This window comes from Carya illinoinensis, chromosome 10, assembly GCF_018687715.1.
Source record: "Carya illinoinensis cultivar Pawnee chromosome 10, C.illinoinensisPawnee_v1, whole genome shotgun sequence".
Taxonomy (NCBI): domain Eukaryota; kingdom Viridiplantae; phylum Streptophyta; class Magnoliopsida; order Fagales; family Juglandaceae; genus Carya; species Carya illinoinensis.
In genome coordinates, this window is record NC_056761.1 from 1,319,903 (window position 1) to 1,341,089 (window position 21,187).

The window sequence follows — 21,187 nt, forward strand, 5'->3', positions numbered from 1 at the left end:
GAATATCCAGTGATATTGGTTCTAGAGGTGCTTCTTGGTTAATTTGATCATATTTTCATATTTTTATGGGTTAATACCTCAAAATTAAATTAAATCTTACATTTTTTTAATTTTTTTGTAATTTTAATAAAAATAAAATTGATAAATCCATTATTGAACTCTTGCCGATGTCTTGTCAGTACCAGTACTTTATTATTTAACAAGAGTGTGGACTCCACTACTTTTGTCTTTTTTTATTTTTTCTACTTTTTTTCCTGGCCCCACTACTCGGTGCTGCATCATTTATTAATGGTCATGGTCACCTGCTTGTATTCCCAAAGCTGCAAAATTCTTGTCAATAAATAGGAGTTTCGCTCCCCTTCATGAGCCTGGATCGGTCAAAATCAATATCCAAATACAAACACTCTGCCTGCGTGTGCAAGAGCGCGATGGCCTCTGGTTCAACAGTCTCCGAAGTGCCAAGAAGGTCAGTAGAATATGCTCATGAATCAAGTTTCACTCCTCAGTTGTGTGCGTTTCATCATGTTTTTGCTAAGCTTCCTTTACCATTATTTCCCGAAACGATCTGCAAACATATTCGACATATGGATAATTTTACTTAATATTCCACACACCACATCTCTTTTATTTTTTTATTTTTTCATGTTATTGTATTTTCCATTTGGGCTAATTTTTCAGGCACCATTTTTTATAAAGAAAAACTCTTGATTTTTTGTACTTCTACAGCAAAGTTATAGCTTAAATTTCTCGATATCAGTTAACATTTAAAATATAAAAATAATTATTAGCCATTCATTTTCTCCAAAGTTTATTTTTGTTTTAGCTTGACTTCATTTTTTCTTTCTTCTTCTGTTTTTCCCTAGTCCACTTATTTTCTTTATTATATTAATTTACACTTCAATATTAATGGTGTTAATAAAATAAAAAACTGAAGCTAATAGCTATCTGTAATGTACAGTAGCTTTTCCTATTTAAACTGATTATATTTTCTCTCTAAATTTTAAAAATAAAAATATCTACTTAAATAAAAAAAATAATAAACAGTAAAAACAGAATATAAACAATGAAAATCTGATATAAATAATAAGTGAACAGAATGTGAAATATAAAATTTAAATAAAAATTTAACATTAATTTATTGTAAAATGTTTTGAATATTTATGAATATCATTGTTATTTTTTATTTATGAGTGCTTCAATTATGACCATATTGTGTAGGCTAGAGGGAAAGGTGGCACTGATAACTGGAGGAGCCAGCGGCATTGGTGAATGCACTGCCAAAGTGTTCGCACGACATGGAGCCCGTGTGGTTGTCGCCGACATCCAAGATGAACTAGGCCATGAACTCATCCAGGCTTTGGGACCTTCAAACTCACTCTACGTCCACTGCGATGTCACCGATGAATCCCAAATTAAAAATGCTGTTGAAAAAGCTGTGGCAACCTTTGGAAAGCTAGACATCATGTTCAACAATGCTGGCATTGCTGACGAGAACAAGGCACGCATCATCGATAACGAGAAGTCTGATTTTGAGCGCGTTCTTAGCGTCAATGTGACCGGCGTTTTCCTCGGCATCAAGCATGCGGCGCAGGCCATGATTCCAGTCCGTAGCGGCTGTATCATTTCGACTGCTAGCGTGAGCTCGTATGTAGGAGGCGCAGCTTCACATGCATATGCATGCTCAAAGCATGCTGTCTTAGGCCTAACCAAAAATGCAGCGGTTGAGCTGGGGCAGTTTGGCATTAGGGTCAATTGCTTGTCACCGTATGCGCTCGTGACACCTTTGGCAAGAAAATTTGTTGGGCTTGAGGACGAGGCGTTTGAGAATACGATGAATTCGCTTGCCAATCTGAAGGGCGTGACCCTCAAGGCAGAAGATGTCGCAAATGCTGCTCTTTATTTAGCAAGTGATGAATCCAGGTACGTGAGTGGACACAATCTCCTCATAGACGGGGGCTTCAGCATTGTTAACCCATCATTTCACATGTTTCAATACCCCGATCCATGATCATATAAATCCGCTAAGTACTTCCCTTTTGGCACCGAAAAATCTTACATTATGATGATGATGATGATGATAGCGGCATTTTCCCTCTCTCCCTCTGTGGATTGGACATAATAATGAGCGTGAAATATAATATCAAATGTCTTTTAATTGCTAGTACGTTGAGCATTACATGAGAATGAAAACTTCAATTTCCAAGGAAGCCCATTTGTGTTTTGCCTATGATTTTATTATCTGTCTCTCATTATTGTCTTCATCCAACGAATTTACATGATCTGCTCCAAACTCTTGAGATTTCTTATTTTCTTATATATAGAAAACTACCCAAGGCTATATGGATAATACAACACGTTGAAACATCACGTAGCCTAGACGCTTAATTAGACCTAAGAGTTTGCGTCCAATTATATTATCTTAACTAATAAAAACACCATTAACCAAGATACAAAATTAGAGAAATAGAAGATCGATCCCAACAGACATCCCAATATGCATATTGAAAAAGGATGATCATTAAGATATGGTTTTTACACCAATTCTATAGATGGCCGACTGCTAATTTATTGGAAAGTACGTTTATAATCAACAGTACTACTGGAATACATGACAACAAAATATAAAAAGGAGACCAACAACTACTGCGCGCTCTTAGGATGCCACTGGCCCTGGTTGCTGAGCTTTGTGCTCCCCCAGCCTGAGAAAAGCCAGCAAAAAAGACCTGTGGGCTGACGCCTACATAGGGGAACGCCTTTTATTTTCAGTATATAGCTATAGCAGATGGTGAGAAATTCAACTTTTCCATAAAACAAGCATCAACAACTCAATAGAAGAAGCTAATTCCCCGATTGCTTATTCATGAAGTTCATCAAGACAGGATTCACCACACTATATCCTCCATCCACCAGAAGGTTGAGACCACACACATAATTTGCATCATCACTAGCCAAGTAGAGTGCAGCCTTTGCCACACTTTCTGCCTTTAGCACTTGACCCTTCAATAAACTAGTATCACTTAATGCCATTTCAAGGTTGCGGGAATCAGCTTCATTCATGGGTCCTGAGATACCTGTTACCACGGCATAAGGTGACACACAATTTACTCTTATACCATATTGTCCAAGCTCTACTGCCAAGTTCCTACATAGCCCCAAAAGTCCACATTTTGATGCTGCATAAGCATGGCTCGATATTCCTGCAATTGCTGTTGTAGCACTTGCCGTGAATATTATGCAGCCCTTGCGCTGTGGTATCATGACCCTTGCAGCATGTTTGGCGCATAGGAAAGCACCCACCAAATTAACACCAAGAACTCTCTCCATATCTGACTTTGTGCAATCCAGGATTCTCGAAACGACTCCGTCTATGATGCCGGCGTTGCTATACATTATATCAAGCTGTCCATGTTTAGCTATGGTGGTGTCAATAAGATTGCGAACGTTATCTTCATTCGACACATTGCAATGGATGTAACTGACATTTTCTCCTATCTTGTCGGCGAGGTCATGGCCTAGCTTGTCTTGTATATCAGCAATGACGACCTTGGCACCATGTTCATGGAAGAGTTGGACTGCGCTTGCTCCGATCCCACTTGCACCTCCAGTGATAATTGCTACTTTGCCATCTAGCCTGAAGATCGATTAATGCATCTTATTGACGTTTACAGATCACTATATATATATTGAAATAATCACAAAATACCAATATTGCCACAAAATCCCACATTCAAATCATCTGATTTTTGCTTCAAAGCGTTATGTTTCAACATGGGAAACACACGCAGATTAAAAAAGAATATTGGAAAGTGTTACAGATTTAAATGGATACTCGCAAAATAACTCACTATGTGAAGCACAGAATTACTAACCTTTTTGCCATTGTTCTGGTAGAGAGGAGGAAGAGAGACCTACAGGACTATCTATCTCAACGTTGCAATTAAGTATGTGAACTGATAAATCATGTAATAGAGTCCTTCAATTTATATTCTCTTCACAATAAATGGCCGAGGAAATAGAATTGTGTGCCATAGGCCGAGTATTCCATTTTTTAATATTGGCTTTAATTAAAGTCTAGTACTTCCTGCACTTTTTTCGGCTTGGATGCGCTGCATTAATGTTGCTTTGACTAGAGATCAGATGCTACTTCCACGATAGGTTTTGCACATGTACACGTACGTTAATGTGGCCGTCATTGTGCCACATAATCGAGATTATAACTGCAACGCGTCTCCTTAATTAGCTAGGTATTGATAATAGGGTTAAATATGAGATTCAAATTAAAAATAAATAAATTTTTAATAATAATAATTTTTTTAAAAAGAAAGTGTACTGTATTTAGTATTATTTATATATATACATATATAAAAGAAGACTAATCCCATATATATAAATATATATATATTAAGAGCGCTATTAAGGTGTAACATTTCAATAAAAGATTCAATTTACATGATTTATATTCTAAAAAAAATAGTCAATACTTCAATTAGAACCTCATTGAAATATTATAAAAAATAAGAATTTATCATTCTCAAATAATATCGGATCTTATACACTTGCATCTATCTTATTTTCTTATCATATAGAATATCATAATCCCTCCTTAAATTTTCAACGTTCTGGTTAGACTCATCTGTAGTAAGTAACACGGCTTAAGTCTCACATTTTTAGTTTTAACTTGTTTCTAATACTATTTATGACATCATAATAGAAAGTTCAGGCTATATACTCTATAGACTAGTCAATAATCCGAATGGAGCACAGAAGAAGGACTTTTTGTTGGGTACCACATAGTAGGCTTGTGCATATGACCCGACAAACCGAGTGACCCGAATCAAATCGACCTGGTAGATGACGGGTTATAAATCATCGGTTCATCGATCCGACAAAACAGACGGGTTAGATTTTATCATTCAACCAACTGGCAACCTTCAATTTTCTCAAACCGGAGCCTCCAAGTATGTGAAGCTCAACCAGGATGCAATTTCCTTTACCTAAGACTCAACCGAATCAGGAAACGGGTTTGTTTCAAAACCAAAAAAGGTGAACAAAAACCAAACCAAAATACAATGAACGGCGAGTACTCTGGCCAAAATACAACGATCTCAGCCCAAGAAGAGCCACTAACAGACCGAGCTTCGACGGAGAACAAAATCCATAATTCTGATATACTGCAAAACCAGAGAAACCAGCCCCCATGAACAAAAACATGAAAAAATTCAAGAAAAATTCGGATCGATCAAAGCCCATTAAACAAAGGGGTTTGAAGATAGCCAAAAAGGGACTTCATTTTTTTATCAAAAGAAAGATATTCTGGTCTCCTCTCTCTCTCTCTCTCTAGCATGCTCTGGTTTTCCAGCCGAGAGGCTTACATATCTAGACGCCGCTGTTTTAAAGAGTGTTTTGGGGAGACTCAGCTGCTGCCGCCGTCGCCGCTGCTGGATTTTGTAGTGTGACAGTCTTCTTATTGAAGAGTTGATGCTCGACAGGTCGAGGCTAGGGGGTGTCTCACATTCTCAGCTCGGGATCTTCTATTTCGCCAAGACCACTTCTCTCATTTCCTCTCTCTGTGAATATGTTTTTGTTGCTGCCATCTATTTGTGAGTTTTCATTTCTGATTGCATGGAAAACGACGTTGTTTTTGAAGTCAGGTCATATGGGTTCGACTCGGTTTGGTTTTGTTCGGATCAAGTCGGTTCGGATTAGCACCTAAATTGTGGTCTTGCGGGTCGGGTCGATTACAAAACCGGCTTTACCAGGCTGGGTTGCAAGCCTACCACATAGTTAGGCACGTGAATCCCATACATAATTAATATCCTCCGTATCCCTAACATTTTCCATAAAATAAATGGGTACGTTCCGAAAGGAGGTAGAGCCTAAATTATTTCTTTGATCTCCAATTTAAATATTGGTTAAATTATAATAATCTCCAATATATATATATAGAGCGTAACATTCCAATTAAAATTCTTAAATTGTTAATACTTCTTAGTGATATTTTGTGTCCATTAGTAATAGTACTAAGAATATCGACATGAAAATATTAACTGATCATGGTGTGATCACAAACATTGAGACCATCAAGTCTTGAGTGTTCGTTGATCATCATTTTTCGTGGGAGAACTTATTTGCTTACATGAATTATTATTATTATTGAGACCATATTGAATCATTGGATCTTTTCTAAATTAAAAAAAAATAAAAAATAGCTTCATAAAAAATATTGAAAACTATTAAAATATAAAGGTCAGAAATTTATAGACGGAGCCTACTACGTACACAGATAATTTTTATCGAAATTCTCTACCGATAAGTGTAATTCTCTTTTTTTATATTTTTCACTTTTTCTTTCAATAATTTTTAAGCTATTTAAATATTTTAAAAAAAATAAAAATATATATTCATTTAAAAAATATTTATTTAATCACTAAGTTTAAAAATAATTTTAAAATAAATTTTGGTAAACAATTTCGGTAGAGATTGGCTATAGGAATACTATTTTCCTTTATGGATATTAATTCCGTCGGCTTACAATGTTGACTGCGGGGCCAAAAGCTGTGTTTTTATTCAAAAAGTATTGCACCTAATATCCACATAGCTGCAAGCTACCATCAAGCAGAGTTGCTAGAATTTAAGGAACAATTAAGAGCTGATTTGGCTGGATCTTATCATTATTTTTTATTATTTTGTACTATTTTATATATATTTTTTATTATTTATAGAATATTTAAATTCACTTCACTACTGAAACACAGTCTAAAATCCGGACCGAAATGCATTTTCGCATCTGTAGTTACTGTAATAAATAAGAATTATTCTGCTAAGTAATTTTATACCACACGTACATCAACTGACATCAACTAACTGACAACAGTTGATGTGTGTCTTTATTTTTTATTTTTTTATCATGTATGTATGTGTAAAACTGTTGAGTTGAAAAATTTTCAGTGAATAAAAGACTGAACATATCAATTCAGAAGTGGTAACTTGTATAGATGTTTGAAATGGTTTAATAATGTTGATTTTTACCTATTTTTTATACATTTTATTGATGTAATTAACTACATTAATTTTCTTAATACTCAATTATTAATATCAATAGAGTAAATAAAAAAATATATAAAAATGACTATACATAAAATTTTTATTAAATTAAAACGTCCCCCAACCTAAAATTTAAGTAGAAAAAGACAATGCTAAGATTACTCAGCCACCCTGCAGGCGGGACGGTATCCTAGATAAAAAATTCTATAACTATCATTGTACCATATATTTTATTTTATTTTATTTTATTTTTCTAATAAATATATAGTGTACGAATGATAAAGAGAAAATTTTAATTCATATAATAAAAATTAAATTAAAAAAAATTAAAACATGTTTAATTTGTAGTATAGGAGGCTGTGTAGTAATCTTCATTTTAGATTCATGTAGGCAACCCGACCAGCCAAATCGGGTTTGGGCCTGATCTGACCTGGTCATTAGAACTCGCCAACATGATCTGACCCAGATATATAATTTTTTTTTCCTTAAAATTTAAAACTAACTCAGTTTTTTTAGATGTGGTCTGTTCTGGACGTGGCATGCACCCATTTGAAGCTAAACCTTGTCAGGCCGAAAAATCAGCCTGTTTAATATTATGGGTCAGACTCTGTGACACAAACAATCCCAAAGAGGCATGGGCCGAGCTGGCCATCCTCCAGATTCACCCCTTATACTTGTTGAAACATACACGTGTCATATTAATGTAAATTGTAATGATACATTCGTTTACCACGATGGCAGAAAAAATAGTTTTAGGAAAAAAAAAAAGGAACAGACATACAACATCACCATATGAAAATCATCCCCCAAGAGATAAATTAAACCTGAAATTATCCTAAAATTAGGGAACAATTTTAAGTTCCTTGAGCATGGTAGGATTGACCACACTGAACCCACCATCCACCACAAGGTTAAGCCCACTCACAAAGTAGGCCTCGTCACTAGCCAAGTAGAGGGCAGCCCTTGCAATTCCCTCTGCCTTGAGAATTTCACCCTGCAGATTGCCCAAACGGCTCGTTCTCACTTCTGCCTGCGCAATAACATCTTCGTGCATCCCTTTTGAATTCATGCCTGTCAGCACCGCATAAGGCGAAACGCAATTCACTCTTATACCGTACTGCCCAAGCTCAGACGCCAAGTTCCTGGCTAAACCCCACACTGCATATTTGGAAGCAGCATAAGAGTGCGTTGAAAGCCCTGCAATTGATGTGCAAGCGCTTGCTGTAAATAGAATGACTCCTTTGCGTTGGGGGACCTTGACTCTTGCAGCATGCTTGGCTCCTAGGAAAGCGCCCCCCAAGTTAACCCCGACGCATCGGTCCAGGTCTGCCTTTGTGGTATCCAGAATGCTCCCAAACGCGCGATCCAGAACGCCAGCATTGTTGTACATGATGTCCAGCTTTCCATGTTTTTCGATTGTCGTGTCCACAAGGTTGCTAACGTTGTCTTCTTTTGTCACGTCGCAGTGTACGTAGCAGACATCTTCACCTAGCTTGTTGGCAATGGCTTGGCCAAGGTCGTCTTGGATATCGGCTATGACAACTTTGGCACCCTGTTCGTGGAATAGCTGCGCTGCACTTGCTCCAATCCCACTTGCTCCTCCAGTGATAATTGCAACCTTTCCCTCTAGCCTGAGTAAATCATTAGAAAATTAGATCTAGTACCATTAACTGACGAAAAAAATAAAATTTAATTAATTAATTACCTTTACCTTTTGTAAGTGGGCGCGATTGAAGAAGTGGCACTCATCTTCACCTCAAAAACTGGGAAGCCAAAAGGGTATTGAACTATGGAAGAAATTCTTGGAGGTGATTCTGATGCTCAATCCGTAATGTTGTTTAGGATTTTAATAGGATGAAGACCAAAATAATTCGAATTAGAAAAATCGTGTTCACATGTTAGTTGCTTGAAGAAACAACTATGCAACGTTAACAGTGAGAAAATGATCACACGGACTCTGTTTTTATATTTTGTATTAAATCAAGCAATACAGTCATCACAGCAGCACACCGTGCCAGCTACCTCATCACAGCAAGATGCCATGAATCATCCAAATAATCAGCCAATCATGCAATCACAAGATGTTTCTAGAAATAAAAAATGCTAGCATTCTGTTAGCATCTTCTGCAAAGTTTGTTAGAAAGATTCTTTATCTCTTTTTCTGCTTCATTCTTTTACAGTACTGTACTTACTATATATAGAGCTAGTGACCACACTGCACGCATATAGTTTTTCATCAATATATAGAAAATTCCTTAGCATCTTCTGTCTCTCTGCTTTTCTACTTCATCAATTCCACGACCAACATTTTGCAGTGTTTATAAATTCCCTTTTTGCTGGATCAGTGGTGGTGGTGCGTGGTCAAAGAAAGCATTAAAAAAAACTGAATTTGTTGCCTATCAGCTAGAATCGAAATGACTCGTTCAAAGTTGTCTTTTTTTATTTTATTCCTAGCAGAAGACAAGGGCAGTCCCATTGCTCATATAGTAATGAATAATGCTAGGTAATGCCACAACATCAGGGGAAGACTAAACACATTCTGACAAACAACAAGCAATTGTTTACGAATCCGTGGTACATAGTCTAACAAGATCTCTAAATTATTCAATCCCAACTTTTATCGGGATGTAGTTTAAAGAGGGTGAGACTCTCATCTTTTTTTTTTTTTTGTACTTTCGTACTTTGGAAGTTAAAAAGTTTTTTTCTGTGACCGTCAGAGGCTGATGAGGACTATTTTAATGTTCCTAGACAAAGTCTATTTTAGTTGAATACAGAAAAGTAAGCTATTGCCGGCGGCCAAGAAATGCCGGAAACATCGAAGTCTTTTTACTGGCGTTTATTTACCGGCGAGAAAACAACTCCGGTATCTCAGTGTTGCAAGTTTACTTGATACAGACGCCGGTAAATAGTTTTTTGTTCAAGCTTTCTGCCGTTGAAAGTGATGCAAAAGGGAAGCGAATTTTAGCATATGAAGTCTGGATAAGACAAAGACAACAAGAGATGTCATTCATGTGAATACGGAAGCCGAATGTAAACAAGGCTCTCTTATTGAGAGGCTAGTAGCCTCGATTCCATCGTCAGCCGTAATGAAATTGCCTGTCACGACTTATTCAATTTTTTGTTTTGGTCAAATTAATGTACCTTGGGTATCAAGCTATGCATTTAGAGTTTTGTCATTGTTTTATCAAAGTCAATATTTAAAATTTGATGATATATATAAAACCTTCATGGCCATAACTCTACATTAAATTAGTCATTAGGTTTATCAAAATAATAATATAATATTATTTTTTTAATAATACTATTTTAATTTTTTTTTCATATTTTACAATTACACTAATCATATACTATTTAATAATTTAATTTAATACTTAAATTATTATTATAAGATGATATTTGTTTTTGGAATACTGGTCAAAAGCACACATTTCTACACTTTATGAGATACCGCATGCATGAAATTGAAAAATATTTGCATAGATTTTAGCCTATGGTATTAGAAACAAATACATAGCAGACCATAGAGCATACAGACCAAGCAAACCCTATTTCAGATCTTAATACAGACCAACTTATTCTTAATACAGACCAAATTAACAAATCAGATCTTAATACAGACCAATTTATTCTTAAGCATACATTCTGCAGACCACAAAATAAATCTCATTTCAACAATATGCTTTATCCACCACCACAAATGGTTCTGAAAATGAAGCAAACAATAGATATAAAAATGTATCAAATCCAACTTTGACCCAAGCTAACCGAGATCCTTGCTGCCAATTGCAGCTAAAACCTCCAAAAGAGTTGGGTTAAGTCCAATACTAGAATCAGTTGCTGCATCAAGATAAAGATAATGAACATCTAGCTGAGGTACAATACAAAGAAAATGTCAAATATTTAACAGTTAAAATGTCAGTCAAATATGGACCAGTAAATTCATAAGAGTTATATCTAACATTAATTAAAATTCATCATTATGGTTAAGAATTTATACTAAAGTATGGATTTAAATGTCCTGCTAATATCAATTCTACACTGATACAACAAGAATATACCCTAAGGAAGAGAAATCATAATAGCATGTAGAAACATGTCATAATTATAAACAAGCAAATACTTAAGGAGGAGGGGAAAAAACAAAGAAATGGCCCAAAGAAAACTAGTAGAATCACTTTAAGCCTATCAAAATTACAAAGGATATACATTTTTTTGATAAGTAAGAAGGCTACTGTTAATGCAAGTGTGTCTTAGTGATACATTGGATTTATATAAGACATGCAATAGGCACATTCAATCCATTACATCTTTGGCTCAATTACAAATATAGAACATTGATCGATGAGAATCAAGTATTCATGACATAGGAAAACTTACCCTTTAATTTCAGTAAGATCTTCGGTGAGCTCATAGCAAAGAGATAATAGAAGTGCAGCATGGATGTTAGGACATCAACAGTTCTCCTGTTCAGCTTCTTCAGTCGAGCGATGCTTGATGAGGCACAAGCTTTTGCTTGAGAGACAACAATGATATGTTTTACACCATGTGTCTAAGTTTATTTCTTTTCAACACCTCAATCTATTAATATTACCTCATTGTATCTGTTTTGATCAATCATAAATATTGGGATGAGCAAATAGCATTAAATCTCCAGCTCTAGTAATGAGTGTTTTCTAGGGGGTTTGAGTTGTGGATGTTGTAGTGTCAACATCCATGTCATGATGACAACCAATCCTCAATAGTTGAAGTGCCTTTTATTTAAAAAAAAAAAAAAAAAAAGGAAAGCAATCATCTTATTGAGAACAGGAACTTCAAGAAGAACCAAAATCACAAGGCCTCCAATGTTACCTTCAGAAGATACGAGGACAACCGATTGTGCAACTCAAATCTCGAGGTGATAGCGAAATTGAGGAAGGCAGAAAGAACATGCGCATTTAACTTCCGCCTTAGCGCCATGGTGAGTCAAACCACACGCACAATTCGTTGGACCTCACAGGCATATGCACTAGTCAATGAGAGACGCAATCTCCTTTAAATCTGAAGCATTACCCATAAAATACAGATTTCGCTCAATCCAAATTAGACATTCAAACTTCAACACCAAATCTCGAGTATGAAGATGCAATCAAACCCAACTAACCACTTTTAGAAATTTAACAAGAAGAACGGATATTTAGACCCAAAATACATATAATATACTTTACAGGTATGTAGAGGATGATCTTACGGTGGAGAGTTGATGGAGGAGAGGAAGAAGCTTAATTAGAGGGAGTTGGTAACTCATTCATCTCTACGTCTTGGGTCATGTTCGACGGAAATGGACCTTGAACTGAGCTGGAGATAGGGTTTCACCTACTTGTTTAACACTCTTAAGTCGAGAAGAGATGGGAGATAGAAATGGAGAAGGAAAGGAATGAGATTAAAAGAAAAAGGAAAAATGTTAAAATAGATTCAAAGGTTGTTGGGAGGGAAGAAAGAGAGAAGATGAGAAAGGGTCTGGGAGAAGAAACGAAATCACAGGCGAAAAGGGAAAAAGCGGTTGGAGGAAGGATTTTTCAATAAAATAATGGGATAGACTATAAACAATGGACCTTCAAATATGAAGATGAAAGTAAATATATTGTAGCTCAAAGTTTGAGCTTTCATGGTTTACTGAATCCAATGCCAGTGTTTTAACTCCAAATCTCTTCAAATTTTGAAGATTCATTCATTTTGAAGAGACCGATACCAGTGCTCTTACCATTGAACAATGAAGAATTAGAGTGCATTTAGCAGCCCTTTTGGCTATCAGCAAATTAGCATTATTCATAGAACTGCGTTGCTTCGGATCATCCCCATGAAGTTTGGTTTCATGGGAGGGTATTTAGATTCAACCTACAAATGACATATGACAATTGGGACTGCATGCATGCAGCATGCTTAAACAAACAGAACAGAAAATTACTCGGAGACAATAGCTTTAATTATCAAATAATATGTCATTAGGTTCTCAAGTAAACATCTTTCGTTTGCTCTCTGCAATGGCTATATTGGTCGTACTATAACCGCCGTCCACGATTAGGTTAAGCCCACTCACGTAGCTAGACTCATCACTCGCTAAAAACAATGCTGCCTTGGCCACATCGCTTGCTTGCAAAACTGTCCCTTTCAAATTTGCTGCTGAGGATATTAAATCTTCTATTTCCTTCTTACCTACTCCCGCCCCCATCATTGTCATAGGTGTGGCCACACCAAATGGTGATATGCAATTTACTCTAATTCCATATTGCCCCAACTCCACGCACAAATTCTTGGTTAGTCCTACCAGTGCATGCTTCGATGCCGTGTAGATGTGCGAGGTTGCTCCATGTGACACTGATGCATAGCTTGCATTGAATAAAATGTTTCCCCTTTTTGCCGGAATCATTACTTTGGCTGCATGTTTGGCCCCCAGGAATGATCCCAACACGTTCAAGCTAATAACTTTGTTGAAGGCCTCTTGTTCGAAGGTTGTAATTTTCCCCTCTGCCGGATCCGAACACCCTGCGTTGTTGAACATTATGTCGAGTCTGCCATGCTTTGAGACTGCAATATTGACAGCATTCTCGACATCCGACTCCCTAGTGACATCACAACGAACATAGGAAATGGCATCGACATTGGTGCTAGCTATGTCGTGACCAAGCTCATCTTGGATATCGGCAATGATGACCTTAGCACCATGGTGAGCAAACAGCCTTGCAGTGCTCTCACCAATTCCACTAGAACCTCCGGTTATCAAGGCCACCTTACCTGCTAATCTGTGTGCAGAATCAAAATTACTTCGATGTTTTTATGTTATGTTAGTTTTAGAAATTGAAGTTTGAACAGAGCTATACTTCCATGGTCTAAAAGATCAAAGAGATCATATACTATATTTAATCATTCAAGTCTTGACTTGAAAAACTGAGTAGCCGGCTAGTACCAGTTTAAGAAGTGAGGTTAATTAATTAACACTGATTATATTGACTTGAATTATTCCTGTATTCAAATTAAGAAATATATATATATATATATATATATATGTATATATATATATACATATATATATATATATATATATTAAATGACTCCATGAGCTTCAACATCTGATGAACAAAGCTATAGTAAATATATAAGGACTCGGTTGTGTTCAAGATAAAAGAAACAGTAACATTTTGTGACTACTGGATGTAGACACCGACAGCTAACAGCTTAACATACCTCTTTGCAATGGGAGATAGCAAGGAATTAGCGCCCTTCATATCTTGATTACAATATTGTTTGCGTCTTTGAGACTTAGAGAGAGAGAGAGAGAGAGGGGGGTGGGTTTTAATGTGAAGATGTTTTTCTTGTGGGCATTTTATAAGGAGAGAATATGATCGGTGGCGGTAGAAAAATGTCCCCGTCCCATGTTCATGTATACGTGTGCGCGCTTTTTTTGTTGCAACGCGTTAAACTTCCATGGAACGTGGAGTTGTATTCTCACATGACTGGCCTCCACAATTGACTAGGGAAAGAGTTTGACTCCACTCTTTTTTCTTTTTTTAAAAAAACTTCAATGTATAAAGCGAGGATTTTAACAGAAAATATTTCATATTGGATGATTATATTAGCTACAAGATCTGTGATTTACATTTATCCATTTTGACACTGAGGAATCATGAGGATGTTGGAAGAATACAATTTTTAATCAGATCATCTCATTTTGATTTCTATAGACTCACTTGTTGAAATACAAATCTAGCTCATTTTCCTAGTCGAAAACGTGAACCTCCTAGTTGGTGCGAGAGAGAGTGCCGCACTGGTTCTCTAGACTCACTACTTGAAATCTTTCCTCGTGCTTCTTTCCGCTGAATCATAGATTCACTATAGAAGCCATTTTTCTTGACTGTCTTGGATCACCATTTGAAAGAAAAAAAGAAACGTGTATGTTACTCATTATTCCACGTTCCACACCACACTTCACAATTTTTAGTGCTCTTATTCTTCCCTCACCAACCCCACGGGCCCGCAGACCAGCTCTCATTCCACACTTTTTGAACTTTCTTCATGATATTTGTGTGTTAGAAATATTAGACTATTGACTAGTCTTGTATTGGATGCAGTTGTTCCACAAATTTTATCATGGGTGTCGTTTGTCCGAAATCATCATACGGTGGAGTGTGCCATGTGGTAAAATCAAGACAACACTTTCAAATTTCACACTCTAAATGCTGTGACTTTAAAGAATGACACACTCTAAGAAGGAAGGATGGTATAAATTATTAAATAGCCTAAATAATTGTAACCCCCGTCTGGCCAGCTATCAAAGTCCATGAAGTGCCACTTCATAACCCCCTTGTGATAAGGGGAATGAGTGCACATTATGAGTCATGATATTCACGCCCCCTTTCTACATGTTGTCCAATTTCAGGAATTAGGATATTGATTAATAAAAAATATATATAGAAAGTAGGTAAATTATTTATCAAAATAAAATATATAGAGAGTAGGTAAATCTTCAATAGTGAATACGAGTCGTGATATTCACGGGCTGTTGTGCACGCCATTATACGGACATGGCAAAAAAAAAAAATGTACTGTCGAAACAGGAATAAACAGTACAATATTTTTGGCCTAATGGTTGTGCACAAAGCATGGGGTGTCCATCCTTCTTTCTTTTTTTTTTTTTTTCTTTTTTTTTTTTTTTAATGTTATTCCAAAGCCTAGAGTTCAGCTAATAACTCCAGGAAATCTCAATCGTTTTGGAACAACAATTAATGGAACTTGCACAATCAGTTTCCCGTGTTTCACATGTAAAAGAAAATTAACTAACACAAAGATGCAACTTGCACAATTATTTTCGCAAAGGTCAGTGAAGAAATCAAAGATTAACATGTAAGATAGATGCATCAGTGGCTGATTGTATAGAGTTCTATGGGAACCTAGTCCGATGGAACATAAATTTCACCAGGACGGCTCAAGATTGAGAAGTTGGCAGCATTGAAGAGTTTTTTGGTCTTCTATACACCATGATACCGAGAACACAAGCCGCTGATAAGATGTGGTGGATAACCACCAGTAAAGGTATATTCTAGGTCCGTTCTTTTTATAAGACTCACAAAACCACAAAACACTAACTTCCCATGGAAAAGAATTTGGCGAAATAAGGCACCTCCCAAAGCGGCATTTTTTGTATGGGCAGCAACATTGGGTAAGATCTTGACATTGGACAACTTACGGAAATGATGGGTGATCATAGTAGAGGGGTGTTGCATGTGTAGGAAACTGGTGAAACTGTGGATCACTTGCTGTTGCATTGTGAGGTCACTAGAACCTTATGGAATGAAGTGTTCAACAGGCTAGAGCTTGCTTGGGTGATGCCTGCCACAATGATTGAGCTCATGGCCAGTTGGACCAATCTATGAGGTCTCCCACAAATATCAGCGGTGTGGAAAATGGTTCCAATATTATATTCTGTGGTGCCTATGGAAGGGGCGAAATGACCAAACGTTTGATGACAAAGAGTGTTCATTAGAAAAACTTAGATTATTTTTTGTCAGCACTCTTTTCCTATGGGTCACAGCTGTAGATTTTCATAGCCTCAATTTTCATGAATTTCTAGTTTCTATTTCCTCTTCCTAAATAGGTGTTACCTTTTGTATACTATCTTGTATACTTGGGCTATGCCTATTCATATCAATATAATGGTTTACTTATCAAGAAAGAAAAAAATCAAAGATTCAATCTCTCTAGAAAGATATTCCAATCGTTATTTTTTTAATAAGCAATACAAAGATGCTGCAATCATAATACCTTTAATATTTGCGGTGGAAAGCACCGGTCATCTGATGCGCTGTGGGTTGGCACAAAAAATTGAACATTTTTAGGCACAGTTTGAAGGCTTAGGATCAAATGCACAGGGTACAGAAGGCACTTCGAATCTTCCCAATGGTACCCCCCAAATCTATTCAAGAGGCATGAACTCTACCGCATCTTCTGAATAGAATCTTCAATTGTACCTAAAAGTACTTACAGATCTGCCAAATATGTGTGACAAGCTTTCCAGAGCAACAACATTAGAAACAGGAAATATTATGACATTGAAAGAAAGATTTCGAATACAAATCCTAGATGATATTTTATCTCTGATTATAGAAGCCAGCTAGAAGGTGCATAACCAGATAGATCACTCGCTAGAATTTGCAAGCCCAACCATGTTGAGCATATGGCGATCTTCCTTAAACCTTTCTAATACAGTACCTTTGACAGCATTATGCCTTCTCTGTGCACCTTTTGGGACAACCCTCCAGCATTCTATCACTTCTGGGCATATTTGACTGGTCTTAGAAAGGCAAGGACTACTAAATGTGGTACAGTTGAATGTATGCCCCTGATCGAAGGTTGCAGAGAGAAAGAGACCAAAGTGATTCACTCGTCCCCCAAAACCAATGCCATTTGGGATGTCCTCTGAACTGAAATTCACGGCACACTGCAGATATGTGGACATTCAAGACCTTAAGAGTATTATTTGACTATGGAAACAACTAAATGCAAAGAAACTTCTGAGATACATCTGGTTTCTGTGTCACATGTAATGTCATCACCCAATCATTTAACACATTTAAGCACTCCTCCAACAATAATCATTTTGAGAGAAAAAAAAGGCCCATAGAAACTTACCCACTGTATATTCTTGTTTGCTCCACTAGGCCTGAATGTGGATGCCTTTGGATATAGCTGAAAAAGAAAAGATTTCATGTCTCCATAGAAATCACCATGCCTCTCCCAACGCTTAGAAGCATAACCTCCATATATGTGGCCCTCTTTATCCATAATAATCAACACAGTCGGGCCATCATCATTTCTGCAGTTCAATTGAAAAATTACCCTTTCAACTCCCACTTAAAAAATAGAGCAGCAACCTAGAAGCTGAAACAAAAAGAGAAAACATTTAGCATTTGGATTTCCAACACACTGTAGATTGACATCAATATCTTTATTAACGAAGAGCTCTTTACTTGATGGATAGGTGTTGACACCAACTTTGAGAACATCTCATGGGATAATAGTTGCTTCATTTAAGCATGCTTCGTGTTGAGAATCAGCCTGAATGGGAGGACAAGCACGATAGCCTCCTTGCTGTTGATATAAAGGTTGATGATGTTTTCTTGGCCTTTATAAAAGCATCACAACATGTTCCCATGACTTCTCAAGTGTTCAACGGCTCAACATCAAAACCCAACCCGAGTGTTGGTGCAGAACACATGAATTCCCCACCCTCATTGTTTTTCTTCATATAGTTTATAGATATTTTTTGCTTGTTTAGTACACAGCACATGAGAAAGACCATGTTTGGAGCATATTTCTTCAATTATTGCAATTGTAATTGGACCAAAATTAGCATCATCATGTACAAGAGAAGACATGATGCCAATCCCTAAAAATAAAAGCAGCAGCAGTAGCTGATCCTCACAAGCTAAGCAAACAAAATTAAATAAAAAGCTTGGCAGAGAGATGGCCAGCTGGTGAACAATTTATGGTACATAGTTTATCCTTCTGAAAGAAGTATATATTGCACCTCAGACGCCAAATTTTGGACTCAAAACAAACTGACCTCAGAGTGAAAAACAAACTCAACTCACAAGATATAGGAATATAATTTGGTATCGGCTAATCCAATAAGATAAATTTAATAAGATCCACATAGTTAGTGGCTAATTAAGTGAGAAAAATATGTCACTCACGATATGTTGCCCAGGAATGTGTTGAAACTTTGGCCATCATAAGCACTATGGTATAAAAGTTCCCATTCCTCCAGCTCTGGCTGCGAAAGGGCTCCTCCTATATGCCAAGCATATTCCTTCCTCAATAGGATCGTGTTAGGATCAACACTCTCCTGATGCAGTAGACAAGGAACTTGAGACCCCAGTTTCCCTACACCACAAAAGGGTGGAAAATAAGCTTTTCTGAGATGTCAAAAGAAAAGAATCGTGACAGTTTAGTGTATATTCTCCTACACTAATCCAGGATCTGAAATATACAGAACTAAATATTATTAGATCCAACAATTTTTGTGACATAAGTAGTTGATTAACAATTGACAAAAGTGTTTTTTTATTTTTTATTTTTTTTGGGGGGGGGGGGGGGGGGGGGGGTGAGATGATTTCTTCAAACATGGTTTTAGCAATTTGTAGCGTGTTTCTCCAAGACAACAAACAACTCATTATTTTAGTTTCAGTTCACCACATGAATATACAGACTGTGCTATATAACGAAACAGTAAAACTAGAAGAAATGGCAATAAGAAAGATAAATGTCTAAAGATAAGCAGAAAACCTGGATCAGGTGGCATTAACAAACTTCCAAGGAACTTCCTGACAGATGGGAGAAGAGTACACCAATTTCTGAAATCTTCAAAAGACATACTCTTTTCAGCACTTCCATCAACATGCTTTGAAAACGTTGCAGCATTAAGAAATATATCTGCAATGTCCTTATGTGAACTCAATCCAAGTTCAGTATCTTTCTCGGAGAATATAGTCTCACACATTGCACTTAAAACAGATTTCAGATCAGACCTGTCCCAAAATGATACACATCAAAACAGACCCAAAAACTGAAGTGCACAAAGCAGCCGTCTAAAAGTCTAAAAGTTTTATAGCATTACGCTCCCATTTATCTAAGTTAAGTTCATCATGATTAAACTTAAAAAATCTAAGAAGCACTTATATAAATGTATGGGAAAATTACATTTTGCATCCCCAATTTACCCCCTTTTTTCTCAATCCACACCCTAAACGAATAAAATTGGCAAATTAACACCCTAAACTACTAAGTTTTGATAGTTTGCGCCGTCAGCTATAATTTAACTGTCAAGTACAAGGCTAATTTAATCTGAGTAAAGAAACTGAACCTAGAAGTACCAAACATGTAGAAAACTCTACCTTCCCAAAATGTCATCGCCTGATACGTCTACTAAATGGTAAATGAACTCTTCAATCTCATCTTTCGATCCTTTCTCATAAGTCGCCTACAATACACATTAAGCCATCAATACATCCATAAACACAATGCAATATCCAATCACAGATGTTTACATGCTGTTAATTTGAGAGTAATTGGAACGGCAAGGGGCTGTATCAGAAGGTTGATTGCTAATGGAAGCAATTTTACTTTCGTCTGGAAGTGGTCATTTGCAATTTTCTTTGGTAAATTAGATGACTAAGTTTCCGCACTTGAAAGAGAATGGAAATTCACAATTGTCCTTCAAGACTTAAAAATGGAACTTACTTTCGCAATAACGAGATCATGAAAGGTGAGGCGTTGATCCTTGCGTTGCTGGGAGACTAAATCGAACATTCGGTCACCCAGAGGATCACGATGTCCGAAATACGTCTGAGAGAGAATGAGCAACAATCAGGAACGCTCTAGAGAAGGGAATAATTTGGGAATCGAATCGAGGAAAGCGAAGGAGCAAGTGTAGAAAGCGGACCTTGAAAACAGAGGGAGTGATGAAATGCCCATTGGTCTGTGATTGGGCAGCCAGAGACAGGAACAAGGATCTGAGGTTTTCGAGTTCATTTTTGGTGAAAGCTCTACAATTAATCAACGAACTCAGTTAAAACTAGATAAATATATATGTATAAATATGTGTGGAGAGACGGAGAGAGAGAGACCTGGAGGCAGAAGCGAAGCGCGAATCCGCGGGAGGTGACTGAGCATTGCCCATTGCTTGCTTGCTTTGATCTTTGAACCGGTTTCCTTGTCTCTCCGTTTCTTTGATATATATAGACATTGATTTTTGTTCGGTTTCTTGTATAGCTTTCTGATTTTGTCCTTGTCTTTTGCGTTATTTCAAATGGAACCCAAACTTTTTTATATGTAGGCAGGGAAAACTTGCAAATTATCTATTTATTTATGCAATACCCGGCCCAAACCCAAGAAGAGAGACTCGGCCCACTGTCCGTATTTTTTTAAAAAAATAAAAAATGGAAAGGGTGCGACCGTGCGAAGCACACCGTTTTCGGCCGAAAACTGGGTTTTTTCTTCACTTTTCTCCTTGAGCCTTCACCGAACTCGATACTAGAGCTGCATACCAAACCATCCGGTTCAAATTTTGGTCCGATCCGATTCGACCCGCAGGGAAAACAAAACCACAATT

General features: G+C 36.9%; 5 protein-coding genes and 1 long non-coding RNA gene across 8 annotated transcripts; 2 read left to right on the forward strand and 4 right to left on the reverse strand.

The window, feature by feature from the left end:
• Positions 1–308: 308 nt before the first annotated feature.
• Positions 309–2,207, forward strand: LOC122280068 (secoisolariciresinol dehydrogenase-like). Its single transcript, XM_043091020.1, has 2 exons — positions 309–466; positions 1,219–2,207. Exons 1-2 carry the CDS (start codon positions 363–365, stop codon positions 2,006–2,008), a joined length of 894 nt encoding a protein of 297 aa, XP_042946954.1. The 5' UTR covers positions 309–362; the 3' UTR covers positions 2,009–2,207.
• Positions 2,208–2,495: 288 nt separating this feature from the next.
• On the reverse strand, positions 2,496–4,017 carry LOC122280069 (tropinone reductase-like 2). Its single transcript, XM_043091021.1, has 2 exons — positions 3,870–4,017; positions 2,496–3,631 (listed from the first exon to the last, which is right to left on the reverse strand). The coding sequence occupies exons 1-2, from the start codon at positions 3,878–3,880 to the stop codon at positions 2,839–2,841; spliced, it is 804 nt and encodes a 267-aa protein (XP_042946955.1). The 5' UTR covers positions 3,881–4,017; the 3' UTR covers positions 2,496–2,838.
• A 3,604-nt stretch (positions 4,018–7,621) lies between these two features.
• Positions 7,622–8,889, reverse strand: LOC122279243 (tropinone reductase-like 1). Its single transcript, XM_043089708.1, has 2 exons — positions 8,756–8,889; positions 7,622–8,675 (listed from the first exon to the last, which is right to left on the reverse strand). The coding sequence occupies exons 1-2, from the start codon at positions 8,791–8,793 to the stop codon at positions 7,886–7,888; spliced, it is 828 nt and encodes a 275-aa protein (XP_042945642.1). The 5' UTR covers positions 8,794–8,889; the 3' UTR covers positions 7,622–7,885.
• LOC122279244 lies at positions 8,290–9,175 on the forward strand. Its single transcript, XR_006229535.1, has 2 exons — positions 8,290–8,428; positions 8,511–9,175. It is a non-coding gene; the product is annotated as an uncharacterized LOC122279244 (long non-coding RNA).
• A 3,809-nt stretch (positions 9,176–12,984) lies between these two features.
• LOC122279242 (secoisolariciresinol dehydrogenase-like) lies at positions 12,985–14,422 on the reverse strand. The gene is made up of 2 exons (XM_043089707.1): positions 14,266–14,422; positions 12,985–13,823 (listed from the first exon to the last, which is right to left on the reverse strand). The coding sequence occupies exons 1-2, from the start codon at positions 14,304–14,306 to the stop codon at positions 13,034–13,036; spliced, it is 831 nt and encodes a 276-aa protein (XP_042945641.1). The 5' UTR covers positions 14,307–14,422; the 3' UTR covers positions 12,985–13,033.
• A 2,544-nt stretch (positions 14,423–16,966) lies between these two features.
• LOC122279240 (MTOR-associated protein MEAK7) lies at positions 16,967–20,837 on the reverse strand. 3 transcript variants are annotated; one of them, XM_043089705.1, is made up of 8 exons: positions 20,703–20,837; positions 20,519–20,621; positions 20,317–20,421; positions 19,971–20,056; positions 19,363–19,604; positions 18,771–18,960; positions 17,707–17,890; positions 16,967–17,515 (listed from the first exon to the last, which is right to left on the reverse strand). In XM_043089705.1, exons 1-8 carry the CDS (start codon positions 20,819–20,821, stop codon positions 17,213–17,215), a joined length of 1,332 nt encoding a protein of 443 aa, XP_042945639.1. In that variant the 5' UTR covers positions 20,822–20,837; the 3' UTR covers positions 16,967–17,212. The 3 variants fall into 3 exon arrangements, 2 of the variants coding, with proteins under 2 accessions (XP_042945639.1, XP_042945640.1); XR_006229534.1 differs by lacking the exon at positions 16,967–17,515 and adding an exon at positions 18,045–18,165 and having other exon boundaries at positions 17,746–17,955; XM_043089706.1 differs by lacking the exon at positions 16,967–17,515 and having other exon boundaries at positions 17,746–17,955.
• Between the last annotated feature and the right edge of the window lie 350 nt (positions 20,838–21,187).